The sequence below is a fragment of the Pituophis catenifer genome, unplaced genomic scaffold (assembly GCF_029215685.1).
Source record: "Pituophis catenifer annectens isolate HBS135680 unplaced genomic scaffold, rPitCat1.0.hap2 SCAF_11, whole genome shotgun sequence".
NCBI lineage: Eukaryota > Metazoa > Chordata > Lepidosauria > Squamata > Colubridae > Pituophis > Pituophis catenifer.
In genome coordinates, this window is record NW_027256891.1 from 12,397,407 (window position 1) to 12,419,993 (window position 22,587).

General features: G+C 46.3%; 1 protein-coding gene across 1 annotated transcript in view; it reads left to right on the plus strand.

Annotated features, from left to right (window-relative positions):
• The first annotated feature begins 12,158 nt into the window (after positions 1–12,158).
• Positions 12,159–22,587, plus strand: part of LOC139322875 (uncharacterized) — a 33,374-nt gene continuing 22,945 nt past the window's right edge. The window contains exons 1-2 of the mRNA XM_070952122.1: positions 12,159–12,208; positions 18,974–22,094. Of these exons, the coding sequence (XP_070808223.1) occupies positions 12,159–12,208; positions 18,974–22,094 (3,171 nt within the window). The remainder of the gene's footprint in view (positions 12,209–18,973; positions 22,095–22,587) is intronic.

Below are 22,587 nucleotides of genomic sequence, written 5' to 3' on the forward strand. Positions count from 1 at the left end.
AACCAACACCTTGAATTGCACCCGGAAGACCACTCGGAGCCAGTGCAGCTCGCGCAGGAGGGGTGTCACGTGGGCACAACGAGTTGCGCCCATAACCACCCGCGCGGCCGCATTCTGGACCAGTTGGAGCCTCCAAGTGCTTTTCAAGGGGAGCCCCATGTAGAGAGCATTACAATAGTCCAACTGGGAGGTAACAAGGGCGTGAGTGACCGTGCGCAGAGCGTCCTGGTCCAGAAAGGGCTGAAGCTGGCGAATCAGGCGAACCTGATAAAAGGCCCCCCTGGCCATGGCCGTCATATGCTCTTCTAAAGACAGCCGTGCGTCCAGGAGGACACCCAGATTGCGAGCCCTCTCTGTGGGGGGCAAAGATTCACCCCCCAATAGTCAGCGATGGCACCTGCTGACTATATCGGGGTGCCAGAAGCCATAGCCACTTGGTCTTGGAGGGTTTGAGTCTGAGCCTGTTCCTCCCCATCCAGACCCGCACGGCCTCCAGGCAGCGAGACATCACATCAAGGGCATTGTTGGGGTGGTCTGGGGTGGAGATGTACAGCTGTGTATCATCAGCGTACAGATGACACTTCACCCCAAAACCACGGATGATCTCACCCAGCGGTTTCACATAAATGTTGAACAGGAGGGGCAAGAGGACCGACCCTTGCGGCACTCCCCATGCAAGACGCCTCGAGGTCGACCTCTGTCCCCCTGCCAACACAAACTGCAAGTGGTCGGAGAGGAAGGAGGAGAACCACTGCAGAACGGTGCCCCCTATTCCTAACCCCCTCAACCGCTGCAGCATGATACCATGGTCGATGGTATCAAAAGCCGCTGAGAGATCTAATAGGACTAGGACAGAGGAGCAACCCCTGTCCCGAGCCCTCCAGAGATCATCCACCAACGCGACCAATGCCGTTTCTGTGCTGTACCCCCGCCTGAAGCCCGACTGGTACGGGTCTAGATAGATAGCTTCATCCAGGTGCCGGGGAAGTTGTCGTGCTACCATGCTCTCAACAACCTTCGCCACAAAATGAAGGTTGGAGACTGGACGATAGTTGGCTAATTCAGCCGGGTCCAGGAAAGGCTTCTTGAGAAGGGGCCTCACTACCGCCTCTTTCAAGGCGGCAGGAAAGGCACCCTCACTCAGAGAAGCACTTATGATCCCCTGGAGCCAGCCTCGTGTAACCTCCTGGGAGGCCAGTACCAACCAGGAGGGACACAGGTCCAATAAACACGTGGCGGCACTAATCTTACCCAGAACCCTGTCCACATCCTCGGGAGTCACAGGATCAAACTCCTCCCAGATAACATTCTCAAGACCTGCCCTCGTCTCCTCCCATGGACCCATCCAATCGGAGTCCAACCCATCCCGAATCCGAGCGACTTTATCGTGCAGGAATTGCACAAAATCCTCAGCACGACCCTGCAAGGGATCTTCCCGCACTCCCCCCCGAAGAAGGGAGTGGGTCACCCTAAACAGGGCGGCTGGGCGGTTCTCTGCAGATGTGATAAGAGCGGAAAAATGGTTAGATTTTGCCGCTTTTATCGCCACTAGGTAGGTCTTGATATAAGACCTCACCTGTGTCTGATTGGAATCGGATTGACTAGTCCTCCAAATGCTCTCTAGGCGTCTTTTCCGACGCTTCATCTCTCTCAGCTCCTCAGAGAACCAAGGAGCCAATTGAGATCGGCATCGGGTCAGAGGCCGCAAAGGCACGATGCGGTCCAAAGCTCCAGCGGCCGCCCTTTCCCAGGCGGCCACCAGCTCTTCAGTCAAGTCATGTGTTAGAGTCTCAGGAAACGGCCCAAGCTCCGTCAGGAACCTTTCGGGGTCCATCAGGCGCCTGGGACGGAACCATCTGGTCGGTTCCGTCTCCCTGTGGCGGGGGAAGGCGGTAGGAAAGTCTAATTGGAGGAGCGAATGATCTGTCCATGACAAGGGTTTGATGTCTAGGTCCCCTCTACCAAGATCATTCAACCACTGACCAGAGACAAAAATCAAGTCCAGAGTGTGTCCCCCTATGTGAGTGGGGCCTTGAACTAACTGGGTCAGGTCCATGGCCATCATGGAAGCCATGAACTCCCGAGCCACCTCAGACGCCTCACCCGCAGATGGAAGGTTGAAATCCCCCATGACAATAAGTCTGGGGGTATTAACCGCCACCCCGGCAATGACGTCGAGTAGCTCGGGCAGGGTCACTGCCATGTGGCAGGGAGCCAGGTACGTAGTCAGCAAACCCATCTGCACCCCACGGCCCCACTTCACACAAAGGGACTCACATCCGGCTACATCCGGCTACATCTGGGGAACAGTGGTCTCCCTCGGACAAAGACTTTCCCTAATAATCACCGCCCCTCCCCCACCCCTCCCCTGGGCCCTTGGCTGATGAAATGCATGGAAACCTGGCAGGCACATCTCGACGAGGGGGACCCCCCCCTCTTGGCCCAACCAGGTCTCCGTAATACCTGCCAGGTCCGCACCCCCCTCCAAAATAAGATCACAAATGAGGGGGGCTTTATTAACCACTGACCTGGCATTACACAACATCAGCCGCGGACCCTGGGCCTGAGACTCTGCACAGCCCAGGACACGAGTCACGCATTGGGGGCCGGAGTGCGCAATCGCTCGGAGACAGCGCGTGCGCACCCCAACACTTGATATGACCCCCTGCGCCCGTCATACCTACCCCTCCCACTCATTATTTCAATCACACAGCCCTTCCTATCGTCCCCCTGCTCCCTGGTTAAATTTCCTTTCGCGACCCCTCCGCTGCAGCTAATCGACCCATCATCCCACTCAGTCGCTATCTGGACCCCCCCAGGTCCGCTTTTACAACCCCGGGTCCCCTTAAAGTTTTCCTTAAAAAATTAGCTAAAAAACCCCTCAACCCCCTCTTCGCTGCATGCCATCTCTCGGGGTTCCAAAGCCCGTCATCAAGGTAGGGCCTCGATAATGTGGAGGGCTAGGCCTGCGAGAGGGGGGAGTCTCGCAGTGCGAGAAGGTTGGCTTTTTGGAGCATCAACCGAACCAAAGATGGGAAAGGAAGGCCAGTCCGGGAGTCTATCATAGTCCAAAGGGATAACTGAGCATAAAAGGTCACAAAAATCCATTTATAGGGCTGGACTCCACTGTCCTCTCACGACAGGGAGAAGGTCCAATGTTCTTTTTCTCCAACGGAGGCTAATAGCCAACCATCCTCTCACGACGGCCGGTCCCGTTACAGAAAGTTATCGGGAACAATGTTCTGTCCTCTCCGTTGGGATATAGAGAATCCCTCAGCTCTTTCAAATGGTGCTTAGTCTCTCCTACCAGCAAGGGTGTGAGTGGAACATGGTAAGGGGTCCAAAGTGTCCAGAGTGTAGCAGTTCGTAAACCCCTCCCCCGTAAAGGAGGGGGGAGGCAGGGAGAGGGAGGGGGCAAACAGTATCCCCAGAGGAGGGTAACATCTCCTCTCTGCCGATCTATAAGTCCAGGCCTCCTCGCCACAGTTTCTTCTCTTCACCCTCAGCAAACTACCATTGCAGTATTCTGCGGCAGACGCCACCACCGGCACCAGTGCCACCCCCCACCCCAGCACCATAAACAGATGCATCTGTGAGGGGGGGGCCAACCAGTGCCACTAACTAGCCTCCATCGCCAGCACCGCCTTGGCTCTGTTGCTTTGAGTGGGGGGGGGAGGAGGGGGGGCATCACCCCACGGCAGTTCGTACTACCGCCGAAGCTGCCATCCCCCTCCAACCCCTCTTCTTTGATGGAAAATAAGGACCGCAGCCAGATGATTCCCTGCGGCCACACCAAGCTGCTACCACCATCGCTGCTACCGCCGCTGCCGCTGCTGCCACCGCCACTGCCGCCATTGCCTTCTCGCCGCTCTCTGATATTCTACGGCGCCGCCATCCTCGCAGAGCTCCAAGGCAGTTCCGCAGCGCCCAGGGTGGTTCCACAGCGTCGCCGCCGCCGCTATCAACTCTGCGGCGCTCTGCGGCATTCCACAGCGTCCTCAGCGCTTCCAGGGCCTCTCCCAAAACGCTAGCCCCTCGCTCCAACCACGATGTCACAGAGGGAGTAAGAATCCTCCCCAGGTTGGGCAGGGGCTCTCCTCGCTGGGGCTCGGGGTCGCAGATGGATTTAACGACCCTGCACCCCCCGAAGAGACCAAACAGACCCCCATCGTCAGACCGGGAGCTAACCCGACACCGCCATCTTCCTGACCTGACCTAAAGCAAATATGATAAAAGAGTGATTAAATGACTAGGATTCACATTTCTTACAGCTATCATTAAATGATTTATCTAAGTCAGCTGTCAAGATGTGGAAACCAAGGTTTATGGTCCATGCACTTTATAGCCAACTAGATGAACAGAAGTAGGATTTAGAATGAAGGCAGCAGAGAAAACAAATTTTATATTCTTTTCTCATATTTTTAAATCATAAGACTAAAGCAAAAGGAAAAAAAACCTAGAAAAACTGAATCAGCTGATAAAAACCAGAAACATCCAAGCATGACACTGCGGTGTGTCATGTCAGACAAAAACACACCAAAAAAGTCTTAACCGGCTGGTCTGGAAGCCCAGCCAGAAGCTGCAAAAAAACATATTCAGCGCTTCATCAGAGAAACCTTAGAACAGGCATATGTTCTCGTCAATCACAGCCATAACAAATCTGTAAACGGCAACTCTGAAACTGCAAAACGGAGATGGGGGTGTGCATCTTTCCATTCTAACAGATTTATTGGGATACACCGTTTCATGGACTAGTCCATTTTGACAGGCACGTGAAAGTGAACAGATGCCTAGAAGTCAGGAAAGTTATTTAGTTCTTAGTACTTTATACCTGGTTATTTCTGCTATGTATAGTGGAGGACGGGGCCTGGTGTGCTACTGTCTATGGGGTTCAATTGCTAAGTCAGACATGATTTAGCAATTGAACAATTTACACACTTCCCTCACACACAGAGTTCTACAGAAAATAACAATCTCGTAGCCAGGCTGTCTATGTATTTATATTTTTAATCACTTTTATTGTTTTTGCATTACATAAGCCCCTGAGACTCCCACAGAGGGAAGGTCTAACTAGTTTAAATAAATAATGCAATTAATGTCCGTTATCCGGATACAGGTAGTCCTCGACTTACTACAGTACATTTAGTGACCGTTCAAAGTTACATCAGTGAAAAAACTGACATGACCATTTTTCACACTTACAAATGTTGTAGCATCCCCATGGTCATGGGATTGACATTCGGACGCTTGACAACTGACTCACATTTATGACGGTTGCAGTGTCCAGGAGTCATATAATTGCCTTTTGTGACCTTCTGACAAGCAAAGTCAATGGGGATGCCAGATTCACTTAACAATCATGTGATTAATCACTGCACAGATTCACTTAACAAATGTGGCAAGACAAATCATAAAATGGGGCAAAACTCACTTAAGCAATTTCTCACTTAGGAACAACATAAATTTTGGGCTCAATTGTGGTCGTAAGTTGAGCACTACCTGTATGCTACTGTCAGAAAAATACCGTAACAACAACAAGCTCTTCTTACACTTGTTCCACACATAGAATTCTATAGAAACTCCCAGTCTGCAGTTTGGGGCTCTCCTATATCTATGTCTATATATGTTTTTAATTACTTTTATTATGTTTGCATTACAAAAATTCCGTTGGAGGAGCAGACCAAAACGGCGGCTCCGCAGTGAACCCCGAGCTTAGGGAGGCTATGTTTGGCATTTTCATGGGTGTTGGGGGTCAGTTAACCATCTTCTGACCCTCTCCCAGCGAGCCGAGGTGCTGCCGGCTCGATAGAGCCGTGGATGGAGCCCGAGGAACAGCTGACTGTCAAGGAGGAGGTTAAAGGACGGCACGGAGAACGATCGGGCCTGACTGTTGGGGCCTAGGCGGCCGCCATGACAACAATGATGCTGGCAGGAGTACCAGGGCAGCTAGAGAACCACGGTTCGGAGGCAGGCTTGGGCTCCACGGGCGGCAGCGCGGAGGCAATGGCTACGGTGGCGATGGCTATGGTGGCGGAGGTGACAGCAGTGGCAAAGGCATTGGTGCTGGGGGCGGCGGCAGTACCTGGAGGCGTGGCTGCAAAGACGCCCCTGTTGTTGGTGAAGAAGAGGGCAGCATTACAAACATTAGGATCCCTCAGTTTTTGAGGGATCTGGACACTTCCCCCTTTTTCTGAAGCATGAGAGGGGGCTTAACAACTTAATGGGCTGAATGGCCTGAAGATCAAGGTTATGGGAAAGGGACTGAGGATTGTTAGCTGGGGGATGACGGTTGGTCTCTCCCTTAACTGTTCCTCCCCCCCTTCTTAGACTTAGGCCTAATATGGCCACTCAGCATAAATTTACAGCTTTTGATTGATCTGCAGCCTTATTTGACCATTACTTGACCATCTTGTCCTCCCTGGGTTACCCAGATTATTCAATCATTTATTCCATCCTATGACTAAACCTTGCTTTCTTCTGAACTAAGCCCGGCTATCGCTGGTGTCAGGATGGGAGGAGGCACAGACACCGAGAGTCTTGGGAGTATGGTGGGACAGACCATCTTCTCATTTGACCTTATGACTCTGGTTTGGTCACTGTGAGAGGGTGGCCTTTGAGACTTTCTCCCACCATTGAATAGACTTATTATAATCGCAAGACTTCCCATCATCGTGAGAGGGCGATGTTGTTCCGATGTTCTGATGTTTTTAACATATTACCTTCTCTTTAACATCTTTTCCTCCCTTATTTAATATACCTGTTTTTAACCATCTCTAACACCCTTTAGTAGAAAATGATCCTTCATCACTCTCAGCTCATTGCTATTCTTTAATGTATTCAACTGCGGAACTCTTGCACTGCGAGACTCCCCCCTCTCAGAGGTTTGGCCCTCTCAACTATCGAGGGCCGCCCTTGATGACGGGTTTTGGAACCCTGAGAGGTGGTACACTAAAAAACGGAAGCTCTGGGGTTTTTTTAAATAGATTTTTAGATCCAATTTTAAGGGGATCCAGGAGGAGGGTGGTTTTTAATAACAAAAATGAGACTGGGGGGGTCTCTTAAGGATCAGCAGCCATGCCATTCTGACAGTCCCGGCGGATTGGGGGGGTTGGGAGTCGTAGGGGATGCTCGGAAGTGGGTGGGACATTCTATACCTGTGATGGTGGGAAGGGGCAGAAGAAATCGAAGTAGGGGTGGGGAGCATCACACCAGATGCATTCGGATGGTGGCTTGCTCCCATACCTCCTGCTCACCCTGCATTCCTGGGGATTTGAGAGCGAGGGACCCTGGTCTCCGTCTGGTATATGTGAATGCCACGTCCGTGATGAATAAGGCCCTCCTCATACGAGATCTTATTGATGAGGAGGGTGCGGACCTGGCCTGTATCACAGAGACCTGGTTGGGGCAAGAGGGGGGAATCCCTCTCTCTGATTTATGCCCTCCAGGCTTTCGTGTCCTGCACCAGCCGCGACACCAGGGAAGGGGCGGGGGGGTGGCAGTGGTTGTTAGAGAAAGTCTGACTCCTAAGGAGGTCACTGTCCCTCAGATAGGCGGGTATGAGTCTCTTCTATTGAAGTGGGACCCTGGAGTTTAGTCGGGCTTGTTGGTCACATATCTATCTCCCAGCTATGTTGCCACAGCCCTGCCCGCAATGCTCGATGTCTTGACTGAAGTGGCACTTGAACTCCCCAGCCTTTTGGTTGTGGGAGACTTTAATCTGCCTTCGATCGGCGAGTCATCTGAGACAGTCCAGGAGTTCATGGCCTCCATGACAGCCATGGACCTGACTCAGGTTATTCAGGGCCCAACTCATAGGGGAGCACACACACTCGACCTGGTTTTTTTCTCTGGGCAGTGGATAAATGGTCATGGTAAGGGGGAACTTTCCATCACTCCCGTCATGGACTGACCATTCCCTCCTTAAACTGGACTTTCAATCTGCCAACCCTTGCCGCTGGGAGACGGGACCCATAAAATGGTTCCGCCCCAGGCGCCTGATGGACCCAGAAAAGTTCTTGAAGGAGCTTGGGACATTCCCCACCCCTCAATCCTGCGATTCAGCTGAGGCTCTCGTGGCATCCTGGGAACGGGCGGCTACCGTCGCCTTGGACAGAATTGCACCTTTGCGGCCTCTAACCCGATGCAGATCCCAGATCGCCCCTTGGTTTTCCATGGAGCTCTGGGAAATGAAACGTCGGAAAAGACGCCTAGAGGAGAGTTGGAGGTCCTCCCGATCTGAATCTGACCGAACACAGTTAAGAACCCATATTAGGTCTTATCTAATGGCGATGGAAGCGACAAAATGAGATTACTTTGCCGCCCTCATTGCATCTGCAGAAAACCACCCAGCGGCCCTGTTTCGTGTGACCCGCTCCCTCCTCAATCAGGGAGCGAGGGAAGACCCTTTACAGGGCAGAGCTGAGGATTTTGTACAATTTCTGCATGATAAAATCGCTCAGATCTGGATCGGATTGGACTCTGACTGGGCAGAATCCAACCGGGAGACTAGGGTGGGTCTTGAGAATAATATCTGGATTGAGTTTGACCCTGTTTCTGTCAAGGAAGTGGACAGGATTATGGGCAAACTTAGTTCCTCCACGTGCTTATTGGACCCTTATCCCTCCTGGTTGGTTTCGGCTGCCGGGGAGGTGACTAGAAACTGGATCCAGGCAATTGTCAATGCTTCGTTGAGGGAGGGGAACTTCCCCGCCTCTCTTAAGGAGGCGGTGGTTCGACCTCTCCTCAAGAAGCCTTCCCTGGATCCAGACTCACTTAATAACTATCGTCCCATCTCCAACCTTCGCTTCATCGCGAAGGTTGTTGAGACTGTAGTGGCGCAACAACTCCCACAATTCCTGGAGGAAACGGAATACCTTGACCCATACCAATTGGGCTTCCGACGCGGACACAGCATGGAAATGGCATTGGTTGCTCTGGTGAATGATCTCTGGTGGGCTCGGGATAGTGGTTGTTCCTCCATCCTTGTCCTACTTGACCTCTCAGCGGCTTTTGATACCATCGACCATGATATCCTACTGCAGCGACTTGTGGGGTTGGGGGTGGGAGGCACTGTCTTACAGTGGTTCTCCTGCTACCTCTCGGGTCGCTTTCAGTTTGTATGGGCAGGAGGGCAGAGGTCCACCCCGTGGCCCCTAAATTGTGGGGTGCCTCAGGGGTCGGTTCTCTCCCCCCTACTCTTTAACATCTATATGAAGCCACTGGGGGAGATCATTCGTGGCTTTGGGGTGAGATATCATCAATATGCTGATGATACCCAATTATGGGCCTGGATGGGCAGAAACAGACTCAAACTCAATCCCTCCAAGACTGAGTGGCTGTGGATGCCAGCATCTCGGGTTTCAGAGGCCCCATCCCTTTTGATGGATGGGGAAAAACTTGCCCCCATTGATAGGGCTCGCAACTTGGGTGTCCTCCTGGATGCTCGGCTGTCCCTAGAAGACCATCTAACAGCCGTGACCAGGGGGGCTTTCGCACAGGTTTGCCTGGTGCGCCAGTTGCGCCCTTTCCTGGACCGAGATGACCTTCGCACAGTCACTCATGTCCTGGTTACTTCCCGCTTGGATTACTGCAATTCCCTCTACATGGGCCTGCCCCTGAGATGCACCCAGAGACTCCACCTGATCCAGAATGCAGCCGCACGGGTTGTTACGGGAACCCCTCATTACTCCCGTATAAAACCCCTCCTGTGTGAGCGGCATTGGTTACCAGTGGTTCTGCGGGTCCGCTTCAGGGTGCTGGTTCTCACCTATAAGGCCCTACACGACTTAGGTCTGGGATATTTGCAGGATCTTCTCCTGCCTGCCTCTCACTGTCCTGTTCGCTCACATGGGGCCGCTCTCCTCAGGGTTCCGACGGCGAGCCAATGTCGTCTAGCGGTGCCCAGGGGTAGGACGTTCTCTGTGGGTGCTCCCACCCTCTGGAATGAGTTACCTACCAAGCTCTGGACGCTCCTGATCTCTGCTCCTTCCGTCGGGACCTGAAGACTTGGCTGTTCAAGTAAATAAGCTGACTCTGATTCCGGGTTTTATTATTTATTATTAATTAGTTATTTGGTTTAAAATGGGATTTTATTGTACATGTTTCTTAACTTATGTTCGCCGCCCTGAGTCCTTCAGGAGAAGGGTGGTATATAAATACATGTAATAAATAAATAAGCCCCTGAGACTCCGAGAGGGAAGCTATAACCAATTTAAATAAATAATGCAAATAATGCCCATTATCTAGATTCACTATTATTAGAATAACTCCAGAAAAGCTTTGAAGGGTCTCAGTAGAGGTTTTGTTCTGTCCAGTGTGGGGAGGCTTGATCAGCCTCTCATCCTCAGGGGTCATCCACAGGTGCCCTATGTTGCCTGGGCTGGGCACGATGGTAGTTGTAGTCCATGTGTTTCTGAAACTTTGGGAGTTGAAGTCCACCTGTCTTAAAGTTTCCAAGTTTCAGAAACACTGGTCCAATCCTCCAAGGGAGAAAAATGGGGATACCCCAACACTTTTGGGGATCCTGAAAATTTTCTTGGAACGGAGGGGAGATTCCTCCCTTGGGGTGAAAATGGACAGAGAAATAAGCTTTCACTTTGGAAGGAAAAGAGGAAAACGCCCTCACCCCACCCCACGGGCTACTCCCGCTGTCACTCCCATCCAGGAACGCCAATAGGAAAAGCGTTCAGCGCCGAAGCTCCTCCCACAAGAATCACCCCCTCTCAAGGGCGCCTCCTGCCGTAAGGGTCCCCCACTAGCCACGCCCCCCGTTCCATCAATCTCGCCAAGAGGCGGGAGTTTCTTGCCCCCACCACCAATCGGAGCCCGGCCGTGTTTTCCCGACGGGCGTCACTCAGGATACTCTCCATGTTGGACATGGCGGCGCTTCAGGTGCGGGCCTGGGTCGAACGACGGCGGAAAACAAAGCGAGGCGGCTCGGTGCCGGCGACCTGTTGGGCTCCTCGTCTTTCTGTCAGCAGCGGGCTTCCTGCTTCCGCCTCCGCCCGGCGAGCTCCACTCCCCGCCTCTTCTGTCAACATCACGTCACGCGGAGCTTGACGAGCAGAGAAGAGGCGGTTGAGGGGATTGGCCGAGGCGCATGCGCACAATGGGAGTGCCGTCTTTGGCAGCTACGGAGGCGGCCACGGCGCGAGGCTCATCCTCCCAGCCAAGTTTCGTTTTCCTTGATGACGTCACCGGCAAAGGAGGAGGCTGCGCCCTATCGGGAAGAAGAGGCAACTGCAGGCTTGGGCGCTTCTCAGCCGGGTATAACCTAGAGACGAGCGAGTTCCCATCATCCCCTGCCAAGGAGGATCAAGATGGGATATGTAGTGTTTCTCTGCTACAGGGAAGGAGCCTTGGGCGAGCGAGGCAGGTCTGGTTCCCCTAAATCCCAGGGACTGGTCCTTCCAGATTTAGGGGAGTCCACTGATCAATGGCCATTTGGTTAATCAGAGAAGGGGATTTTTAGTGCTCGGTCTTACAGAGGAGGCTGCACCACATCGGACTTCAGCGCCATCCCCCACCTGCCCCCCCCGTGGGGATTTGGGGAGTTTTGAAATCTGCATCTGTAGCCCATTTGGAGGAAAGCAAGCGACCCACTTCATCGCTGCCCCCAGATTGGTCTGCAGGGTCCTGGAGCAGATCGTACACCGGTGTCTCTCAAACCTCGGCGGGTTTAAGCTGGGGGGACTTCAACTCCCAGGATTGCCCAGAATTCTGGACGTTGAAGCCCACCTCTCTTTAAATTCTCGAGGTGGAGAAGCGCCGATACAGACCCCGCATCGCTAGAGACCGTTCTGCCTGACTTTAGCTCGACTGGACACAATGGGGTTTCCCCTAATTTTATTTATGGAGGTTACTTCCACGTAGCTCTTGCACAACGAATTGTCTTTTTCCCAACGAAGTAAAAGCAACGGGTTTAAAAGGGATATGCATTTTTCTTGGACGCCCTGCCTTATTTTGGTGGCCCCGACTTTTCTGTAAATAAACGAATCAATAGCAACCAGGGTGCCTATCTGTTTGTGTCAAGCGAACAACCCGTCCCGAAGAATGACTGAATGAAACTCGGGGACTCCGCCTCTTTTCTTCCACCCGCAGATTTAAATTTGAACTATTCAGAAAGCCGCGTATAGTTTTGGGCGCGTTTGGGCGAAAGCATGGCGGAGCTTGCAGATTTGAACCCGGAGCAAATAGAAGAGTTCCGCAGGTATTTCCCGAGGGGTGCAGGTGTGGGGAAGGGGCGCCTCCTGATTTGCTCCTGGCAAGCCGTTTCTTTGTGGAGGGGCTTAGCAGGTGTGGGGGGATCCCACATCCCTATATTCATCTTCCTTTTTTTTTTCCCTGCTAAGAGAGTCTCCCGAAAGGTGCTTTTCTTCAAAAGGCAACTAGACTTTCTTATTTTTTTCCTTTGAAAACGAAAAGCAGCTTTGGGACAACCGTGACCTAATGATTGAGAATCTCCATAAATACTAAGGGGGTCCTTTATCAATGGGAGCTGGCTAAGATTTAAACCAGCAGAATTATTTGGGGGAAAAGAATGAGAATGTCGGTCCTGCCTCCGCTCCTGGCTTTTAAGTAAGAACGATCCTTGACTCCGGTTGGTGAGGAAAGTATAGTTTACTTAAAGGTTAAGCAGAATACAATAAAGCAAAGCCGGAACTGGAGTTTGCATGTCAAAATTCCGAGTAAAGCTTTCCCCCGCTTTAAGGCTTCTCCACTGTTCTCCACCCCCCTTTGTCCAATTTTGGACAAAGTTTTTTTTGGAAATGGACGCTCTGCTTATAGTCTGGCATGCAGTTACATTCTTCCTATCGGACCTTGGGATGCCAGCTCTACTCTGCGCTCACTCTCTTAGCTTTCGTTTCCCCCCCATCTCTTAGCTTTCGTTTCCCATCGTAGGCGCTCCCCCTCCTATTTTCCCCACACCAATTGTGTGAGGTGTTTTGGGCTCAGAGAGAGAGAGAGAACTAAGCAAAGCACAGCTTATAACATTCGGGTCCAACCTTGGGAACTTTTTAAGTCGTGTGGACTTCAACTGCCAGAATTCCCCATCCAGGTCTGGGCACCCCTCGCTTCGAACAAGATGTGAATTTAGCCCCTATATGGACAAAGTTCCTAGACCAGTGTGCCTTAACCACTGACTGCCTTTGGTGTTTGGTGAACCAAGCCAACTGTGATTTATTCTGCAAGATATGGCTAAGCAAAGCACAGCTTGGAATAGTGATCTCCAATTCCCCATCCAGTTCTGGGCATCTCTGGCTTAAAACAAGATGGCAATTTAGGCACTCTGAGGACAAAAGTCCTGTTGGCTCATGATGTCAGGGAAGAACCCTGACTGCATCTGTTACTTTAAAAAAGCATCTAGAGTGAGAAGGAGGTTAGGTTTGGAACTGCATCCTCAATCATTTGGAAGTAAGCCTTGTTGAAAGCTTTTGCTGAAGGTAGAGAATAATTTTGCCAAGCTGTCTTCTTGAGGCGGTGGAACACTTCAATCAGCCCTTCTCTGATAGTAGAACTCCCATCTTAGCGTCTTTATCATATCTCAGTTGCGTTTCCATTTGTGGCCACCATGATAATTCAACACCCTGATCTTGTACAGTACACGTGCTTGATAATATAACTCCCAATCTGGTAGTCCAAAACCTCCATTATTGCAACATTTTCAGTCTAATTCTAGCTTTCTTTCTAGCGTTTTTGAAAGAAATTTCAAAATTTATTGTGTTTGGCTCATCAAAAAGGAATGGTTTGAAACAAGAAAAACAATTCCTTGTAAAATATTCCTTTTTATAGTTGCTGTTCTTCCTAACCTTGATGGTTGCAAATTTTTATTTTTCCAAGTCATTTTGTTTATTCAATAGCTTAATATAGTTACCCTCTTTTATTGTTGCACATCTTCCTGTTCGATATATTCCCAAATATTTAACTTTTTCAACTATCTGGAGATCTGTCTTTTTTGCTAATTCATTTTTTGTTTATCTGTAAGATTTTACCTATTTTACCTATTATTTTAATTTTTCTTTATTTGTTTTCAATCTTGCTACTTCCCCATATTATTCTCTTCTTTTTATTAGTTTAGGACCAGTTTGCAATGGTTCTTCTATGATGAATATCAAGTTGTCCGCAAATGCTTGTAATTTATATTTTTCCTTCTTTTTTCCATGCCTTTTATTTCTGAGTCCTCTCTAATATTTTTGTTTAATACTTCCAATGTTAATATAAATAACAATGGGGATAATGGACATCCTTGTCTTGTGCCTTTTTTTATATTAAAATTTTCTGTAAAGTCCCCATTAACTTTTGCTGTTTGTCTATAATATATTGTCGTAATCATTTTTATAAATGTCTCTCCAAAGTCCATACGATCTAACTGTTGCATCATAAATTGCCAATTTAGGTTATCGAACGCTTTGTCATCTGAGAAGACCAGTGCCATGTGTTTTTCTGAATGTATTTCTTAATATTCCAATGTATCTAAGATAATCCTTACATTGTTTTTTATTTGTCTTTTTGGTAGAAATCCATTTTGATCCGAATGAATAAATTCATTTAAAAATCTTTTTAGTCTCTCTGCCATTATTGATGTGAATATTTTATAGTCTGCATTCAGCATTGATATTGGTCTATAATTCTTTACATGTGTCCGATCTGAGTCTTCTTTTGGAATTAGGGTAATATTTGCTTGTGTCCAAGTGTTTGATATTTCGGCCTCTGACATTACCTCATTACAAACCTCTAGCATACATTTATCTTGTAGGTGTTTATAAACCTCTTTTTTTTTTGTCTTTTTATCGGCTCCGTCAACTCCATCATTATCTTTTCATTTAAGATTTTTAATGTTGTCATACTTTTGGTAGTTCAGCTCTTTCCAGGTATTGTGTTATTATTTTCTCTGAATTTTTTTCTGTATCATATAATTTTTCATAAAATTCTTCAATTATTTTTTTTTAAATTTCATTTTGAAATTATACATCCTTTCTCGTCTTATAGTTTACTAATCAATTTCTTATCTCTTTCTTTTTTCAGTTTGTTTTGTTTTGTTCTTTTGATTAGTTCTGCCAATTCTTCCTTTTCTATCAAGTTCAGTTTATGTTTTATTATTTCCATTTGATTTTTAAGAGTTTTCTTTTGTGGATCTCTGTACTTCTAGCTCAAGTTTTTTGAATTCTTCTCTCAACGTCATTTGATTTTGTTTTTTTTTTCCTTGTTCTTTCTCAGTATGTAGGTTAGAGCTAATGCCCTGATATATGCCTTCACAGTGTCCCATACATTTTGCTGTGATGTGTCTTATTTTCTTTAAAGAAAAAATTCATTCCTTTTGCTATTGCTTGTATAAATTCTTTCTCTTTTAATATAGATTGATTCAATGTCCATGTCAGGTTTTTTTTTACTCCTTTCCATCTTAATTTTATCGGGGTTATAGTCAGCCCAAATATTGGTTTCTATCTCAATCTCCTATAAATTTGTTCTGAATTCGGGTAACATCCATATCATATCAATTCTGGACCATGATTTATGCCTGTTTGAATAAAATGTATATTGATTTTTTTTGGGATGGAAGGGCATTCATTTCTCTCCTCATCCTGTATACAAGTTTCTTCTATCATGTTAAAAAATCTTAGGAAGTATCTTCCTTTCCTTTTCCCCCTTCTTACTATTTCTTTGCATCTACGATTGCATTAAAATCTCCTACTAGGAAATATTTTGATATTCCATTTCCAGTATCATCTTATGTAGTTTTTGGTAAATTCTTCTTCTTATTGGGGGCGTATATTACTACCATGAGTATCTGTTTTTGGTTCATTACTATTTCCACCATTAAAATCCTCCTTCATCTCCATAAATTTGTTTGGAATTTATTGTTTCCTTAATATAAAAAGCTGCCCCTCTTTTTTTTGTTGTACTGATGAAAAATATAATTTCCCAATTTTTGGATATTCCAGTAGTTTAGAATGCTGTTTTTTTTATATGGGTTTCTTGGAGGCAAATTATGTCTACTGAAGAAAGTTAGCACCCACCCCTCTTAGAAGAATGAAATATTTTAGGAAATATTAAAAAGACAGAATATTATATTTCCCTGGATGAGAAATTGAGAAAGATGCTCTTGGAGACAGAAACTCAGCCCCAATTTAGAGGATATGAATAACATTCTCTCTCCACTCCATGTGTTCAGCCTCACCAGGACCATGTGCTTCATGGTTCTGCTCCATTAAACCAGCTTTCCAAGGAGCCTCCATGTTTCCAGTGTCTTTCTCCCCACTTGGAGCCGAACCCAGATAGACATTTCTTCCAACACTACTTTCAATTTTTGTAATCGTGTATTTTTTTTCCTTTTGAGGGGAGAATTCAATCCGTTTATGTTCATTGGCAGCATTTCACTTTCCTTCTCTATCTCTTTTATTTATATATTGGTTTTATTCTTCTAGTTGTTCTTGTCTGTCCCAGTTCTTTTGCCCTTGCTTCTTTCTCCTCAGGCAAGGTTATATAGCTATCATAAAATTCTGTTGCCTTATTTATAGAATCTAATCTGCATCTTTTACCATCCCAATTCACTAAAATTCTCTCTGGGATCAGCCATCTTCTCTTTCAATCAATTTAGTAGTCAAAAATTGATATTGCTTCTGTGAGTCTCTTATCCTTCTAGGGATCTGTTTCAGAAGCACAATCTCTTTTCCTCGATATTGTAATGGGCCATCTCTTACCCTTCCCAATATTTCATCTCTTCATTTTTTTCACAAATCTCACATGTACCTCCTGAAAGCCAAATCTGGCTCTAGATTCTGCCTCAGTTTATCTTCCCAATAAGCAACTGAGTCGGAAGATCACTTATAAGTAGTTTATTAGGATCTCTCTATGAAAAAAAAGGAAGAGAGAACCTTGAGCCCCATATTCATTCCTTTTTATAGTTAACACAACAAAGAAAACGCAAGAGGAAAGTTGATTGGACAGAATATTTTATCTATTCCCCCCACCCCCATCTCTTGTTTCCCTATCTCTGGGCACCAGCTAACACCTTTATAATCAATTCTGGGAGATCTTCATTATATCGGTATGTTCTGAAATTTTAAAAAATGTGCTGCTTTTTCCATCACTAAAACAATGACTGTATCATCCAGATTTTTATTTGCTTGTATCAGTCTTCAGTTTATTTCTCCCATCTTTTGTTCTGCTTCTTCTGATTTGTCCTCTCTTTTCTGTATTCTTTGCTCATTTTTTATTATCATTTGCTGAAAATTTCCTAATCTCGCATCCATATTGTGGATTTGCTCCTTCATCTTCTCCCAGTTGCCTTTCGTCTCATTGTGATTTCTTTTTGTTTCCTCTTTATGTGACGTAATTGCTTCTTGGATTGATTGTAGCACAGATTGTATTTCTTTTTGCAAAGTATTAGTTTTTTTCTTGATGCAACATTGCTTCTATTGATCTCTGATTCGATGGAATGGATGCTGCAGATTTTGGTGTGGAGGATGGTCTTTTCCCAATTTTAGTTACATTTGAATTGCTCATTTTGGTTCCACCCCTCCACTTTTTTCTCCTCAACCTGCTATTTCTTTCATTGTCGTTTTCTTTGACTGCATCTATTGCTTTAAACAAAAAAAAAAACAAACAGAGCGAGAGGGAGGCTACGTTTGGAACTGCATCCTCAATCATTTGGAAGTAAGCCTTATTGAAAGCTTTTGCTGAAGGTAGAGAATAATTTTGCCAAACTGTCTTCTTCAGGCAGTGGAACACTTTTGCAACCAGCATTTCGCTGATAGTAGAACTCCCATGTCCAGGAGGAGGAAGGAGAAAGAGAATAATATAAAATCCAGGAGGAGGTGTGGACTTTTCAGATTTGCAGGCTCACATGGCTTTAATACAGGTAGTCCTCAATTTATGACCACAGTTGAGCCCAAAATTTCTGTTGCTAAACAAGACAGTTGTTAAATGAATTTTGCCCCATTTTATGACTGTTAAGTGAATCACTGCAGTTGTTTAGTTAGTAGCATGGTTGTTAAGTGAATCTGGCTTCCCCATTGACTTTGCTGATCAGAAGGTCGCAAACTGGGATAACGTAAACCTGAGAAACTGCAGACACGGTGGATAAAAATCAATAATTTTTTTTAAAAAATCAAAAAAATTAGATTTTTTTTATTTAAATCGTATTTTTTTGATTTAAATCGTATTTTTTTATTTATATTGAATTTATTTAAATAAAACACTTGGGGTAAAAATCTATCGTAAGATAGTTTTCTATTTAAGATACATAAATAATTTAGTTTATTCAGCATGAAATGGAGCTAAGTTATGTAGCATGAGGCTGTATATTCTGCAACACTGGGACTATCGGTGAGTCAACAATGGGTCAAAGAAGTAGCAGAGATGACAGTTGCTTTTTAAAAATTATAATTTAAATCGAGTTGATTTAAATCAAGCCTTTTTACTAGTGATTTAAATCATGATTTAAATTGTGATTTAAATCAACTCGATTTAAATCAAATCCACCCTGAGCCATCATAAAGAGGAATCAGTTGAAAAGCATCCGAATTTCGATCACATGATCATGGGTACAGCTGCAATGGTTATAAGTCTGAAAAACGTTCATGTCACTTTTTCCAATGCCATTGTAACTTTAAGTCAGTAAATCAACTGATGTAAGTCAAGGACTACCTGTACTAGCCTAGAAATAAGCACTACTACTACTACTACTACTACGCACCTCCAAATCTAAGGCATTTATGTTGCAGAAAGAGTGGGTTTTTTAATCATGGCAGCCTGGTCTACCCAAAATAGGACAGTTAACCTTAATCTTAAACACAATCTCTCCTCTGGTATAGCCAACAAAGCGAGGAGAGCCTGTGATTTAAAGGTAAATACATCTACCAATATGTAAGCAGCCCAGTTTCAAATCCCAGAACTGCATGGCTACCTGATCAAGAGCTAAATAGCTTGAATAGATCTGTACCACTGTCCCTTTATTTCTTTGATTTTACAGATATGTGTCCCAAGCCAAGCAGGAGGCCCGAAGTGGGAACTTGGAAGAATCTATCCAATTGTTCCAACAGGCTCTTGAAATCCATTCCAGTGAAAAGCTGACCGCGAACATTAAAAAGTTGGAGGAAGCCCTAGCTTCTCTGGCTGTGGAGGAGGAAGAGGACGACGATGACATTTTTGTGGATGTGTGTCAGAGCGGACTCATGCTGTACGGAGAAATGCACGATAAGCTTTTTGACTATCAGAGAGAAGGGGTTGCTTTTTTGTACCAGTTATATCGAAACAGAAGGAAGGGCGGCATCCTGGCAGATGACATGGGACTCGGGAAGACCATTCAGGTCATTGCGTTCCTCTCCGGAATGTTTGATGCAAAACTCATCCGTTCCGTGTTGCTGATTCTCCCAGCCAGCCTTCTTAACAACTGGGTGAAAGAGTTTGCCAAGTGGACCCCAGGCCTGCGAGTGAAAGTTTTTCATGGGAGCAACAAAGCTGAACGTAACAGGTCTCTGGAGCGGATCCAGAGGAGAAAGGGCATCTTGCTCACAACCTACCAGATGCTCCTTAACAGCTGGCCGCAGCTTTCTAGCTTTGGTGGGAAAGAGTTTGTTTGGGACTATATCATTCTGGATGAAGCCCATAAAATCAAAACTCCATCTGCCAAAACAACAAAATCTGTGAATGCCATTTCTTCCAAAAACCGCATCCTTCTCACAGGGACTCCGGTTCAAAACAATCTCAAAGAACTTTGGGCTCTTTTTGATTTTGCTTGTCAAGGCTCGCTTTTGGGTACCAGCAAAACCTTTCGGATGGAATATGAGAACCCCATCACTAGAGCCAGGGCAAAAGATGCTACTCCTGGAGAGAAAGCTCTGGGACTTAAAATCTCAGAAAACCTGATGTCCATCATAAAGCCATATTTTCTGAGACGGACTAAAGATGAGCTCCAGAAGAAGAAAAAGGCTGAACTTCCAAACCATCTTCCTGGAAACCAAAGCAAAGATCTTGCTCCCACCATGCCTTCACTTCCTCGAAAGAATGAGTTCATTATATGGGCATTCTTATCACCCATACAAGAGGAAATATATAGAAATTTTATATCTTTGGATCATATCAAGGAGCTGTTGTTGTCTACCAGGTCTCCACTGGCTGAACTGACTGTCCTGAAGCAGCTCTGTGATCACCCAAGGCTCTTGTCAAATCGAGCATGTAGTCAGCTAGGCCTGGAAGCATCCGATTATAGCGAACAAGATGTTGGTGAAAATGACCTTAGTGAGCTCCCAGACATGAAGAGGAGTATTGGGCATGTTTCTGATGAGATGCTGATTCAGGAGTCTGGAAAGTTGAGCTTCCTTGTGGCGCTGCTGGAAAGACTGCAAGACGAGGGACATAGAACTCTGGTGTTCTCCCTATCACGAAAAACGTTGGACATTATAGAGCACGTCTTAACTCACAGAGGATTTAAGCTCATGCGCATTGATGGGACAGTGACCCAGTTGGCAGAACGAGAGAAGAGAATTGGCATGTTTCAGAAAGATGGAGACTACTCTGTGTTTTTGCTTACTACTCAAGTTGGTGGGGTTGGTTTAACCTTAACAGCTGCTAGCCGGGTGGTGATTTTTGATCCTAGCTGGAATCCAGCTATAGATGCCCAAGCTGTGGACCGGGCTTACAGGATTGGCCAAAAAGAGAATGTCATAATCTACCGGCTGATTACCTGTGGGACAGTAGAAGAGAAGATTTATAGAAGGCAAGTCTTCAAGGATTCCTTAATGCGTCAAAGTACAGGTGATAAAAAAAATCCCTATCGCTATTTCACTGTGCAAGAGCTAAAGGAGTTGTTCATATTGGAAGACACGCGAAGCTCGGCCACACAGTTACAACTGCAGTCCTTGCATGCCACCCAAAGAAAAACAGATACTAAGCTGGATGAACACACTGCATACCTCCACGCGCTAGATATATTTGGCATTTCTGACCATGATTTGATGTACACATGTGACACAGCACATGATGAAGCCGAAAATGAAGACGACCATAGGTACGTTGTACACAGAGTCCAAATAGCCCAAGAGTTGGTACAACGAGAATCTCAGTTGAATGACCAGCACAAAAGAAATATCAGAAACACGACTGAAGGAACATGGGTAAGAAATGTAGACTCATTTACCCAGCCAAAAACAAAACCATCCAGGTCTTCATCAAGTGGCTCTCTTGGGCCATCCATGTCCGAAAGGACAAACCCAACAGTTGTGGCATCACCCATTCCATCCATGAAGAAATCACCAACTCCTCTTCCAATGCCTGTGGCTATCCCACCTGTATTTATTAGTCCTGTACACAGTAACGAAGTTATTGATCTTACAAACGATGATGACAATGATGTTCTTAGTGATATGGTCAATTTGAGCTCTAAAATGACCAGTCTGGTTGTTGATGACATGGGTGATGAGCAAATGCTTCAGACTATTTCTAATACGGAAGATGCTTTGCCTTCTGAGGAGAAAGAACAGCAATTTCCCAGCTTCCAAGCGTGTGAACTAAAGCCTGGGACAGGGCCTGTGTCCCCTTTTCAGACTCATCCAGTATCTAACAAGGAGGACTACAGTCCTGAATCCAGCGCAATCTCTGCACTGCCTGCCCAGGATAAGGATGGTGAGCAACTGGTTTTGCATACAATCAATACGGATGTTCTGCATTTCAAAAACAAAGAGTATCAACCAACCAGACTGCAAGCAGATGAGCAAAATGTGAGTCTAAATGTTGTATCTTCTCTTCTCCAAGGTACTTCATTATCTATCGAAGGCAGCGTCAACTCTAAATCCAAAATGATCTCTTGCGATCCATCTCCAGAAGCAAGAAATGAGCTTAAAGATGTCCACATGAAACTGCTGCAGGACTCAATTGCGTATCCTTCTGATGATGACATGCACCAAACTCAGGCTGACATGTCACTTGATGTTCTTCCAATCACTCATGGAGATGCCTGCAAAATTAAGGAACTAGATGCTGTGGCACCACAGAAGACCATGCTTAGCGAAATGACAGAAAGCAGTGCACTACAGAAACCTGACACGAGAGAAACTGTGCAGTTCCAGGCTCTTGGTATTTCCTCTCACTATCAGGTCAATTTCAACCTTGCCTTGGAGGATTCTGAGAATGGACCACAAACCTTTGCAGAAAAAGACATGTCATTAGAGGAGACAGAAAATGTAGGATTCCAGCTGAGTTTGGATAGCTACTGTAGCTCCGCAACTGAATCAATTGGGAGAGAACATGGGAGTCACAGAAGCCTCCAGACTAGCAATGGTGCAGAGGGCTCTGTGGTGATGGACGATTCCAACGGTCCATGTGATAGTAGAGACAGTTTTGGGCTGGGGAAAAAGAAGCATCCTGCAATTATTGTTTCGGATGAGGAAAAGGAAAATGATGAATTAATAGATGAACTGGATGAGGACAAACCAGAGGGGATTTGTATGTCCACACCAACGACCAACAGGCCAATGGCTGCAATTTATTTTTCTCCAAGGGTCAAATTGAGTGGAAGAAGATCAACAGCTTCTCGTCGATCCCTCTTCGATTTGGTCTTGGAAGAAGTGGAGGGTGTAACCGAAGAAG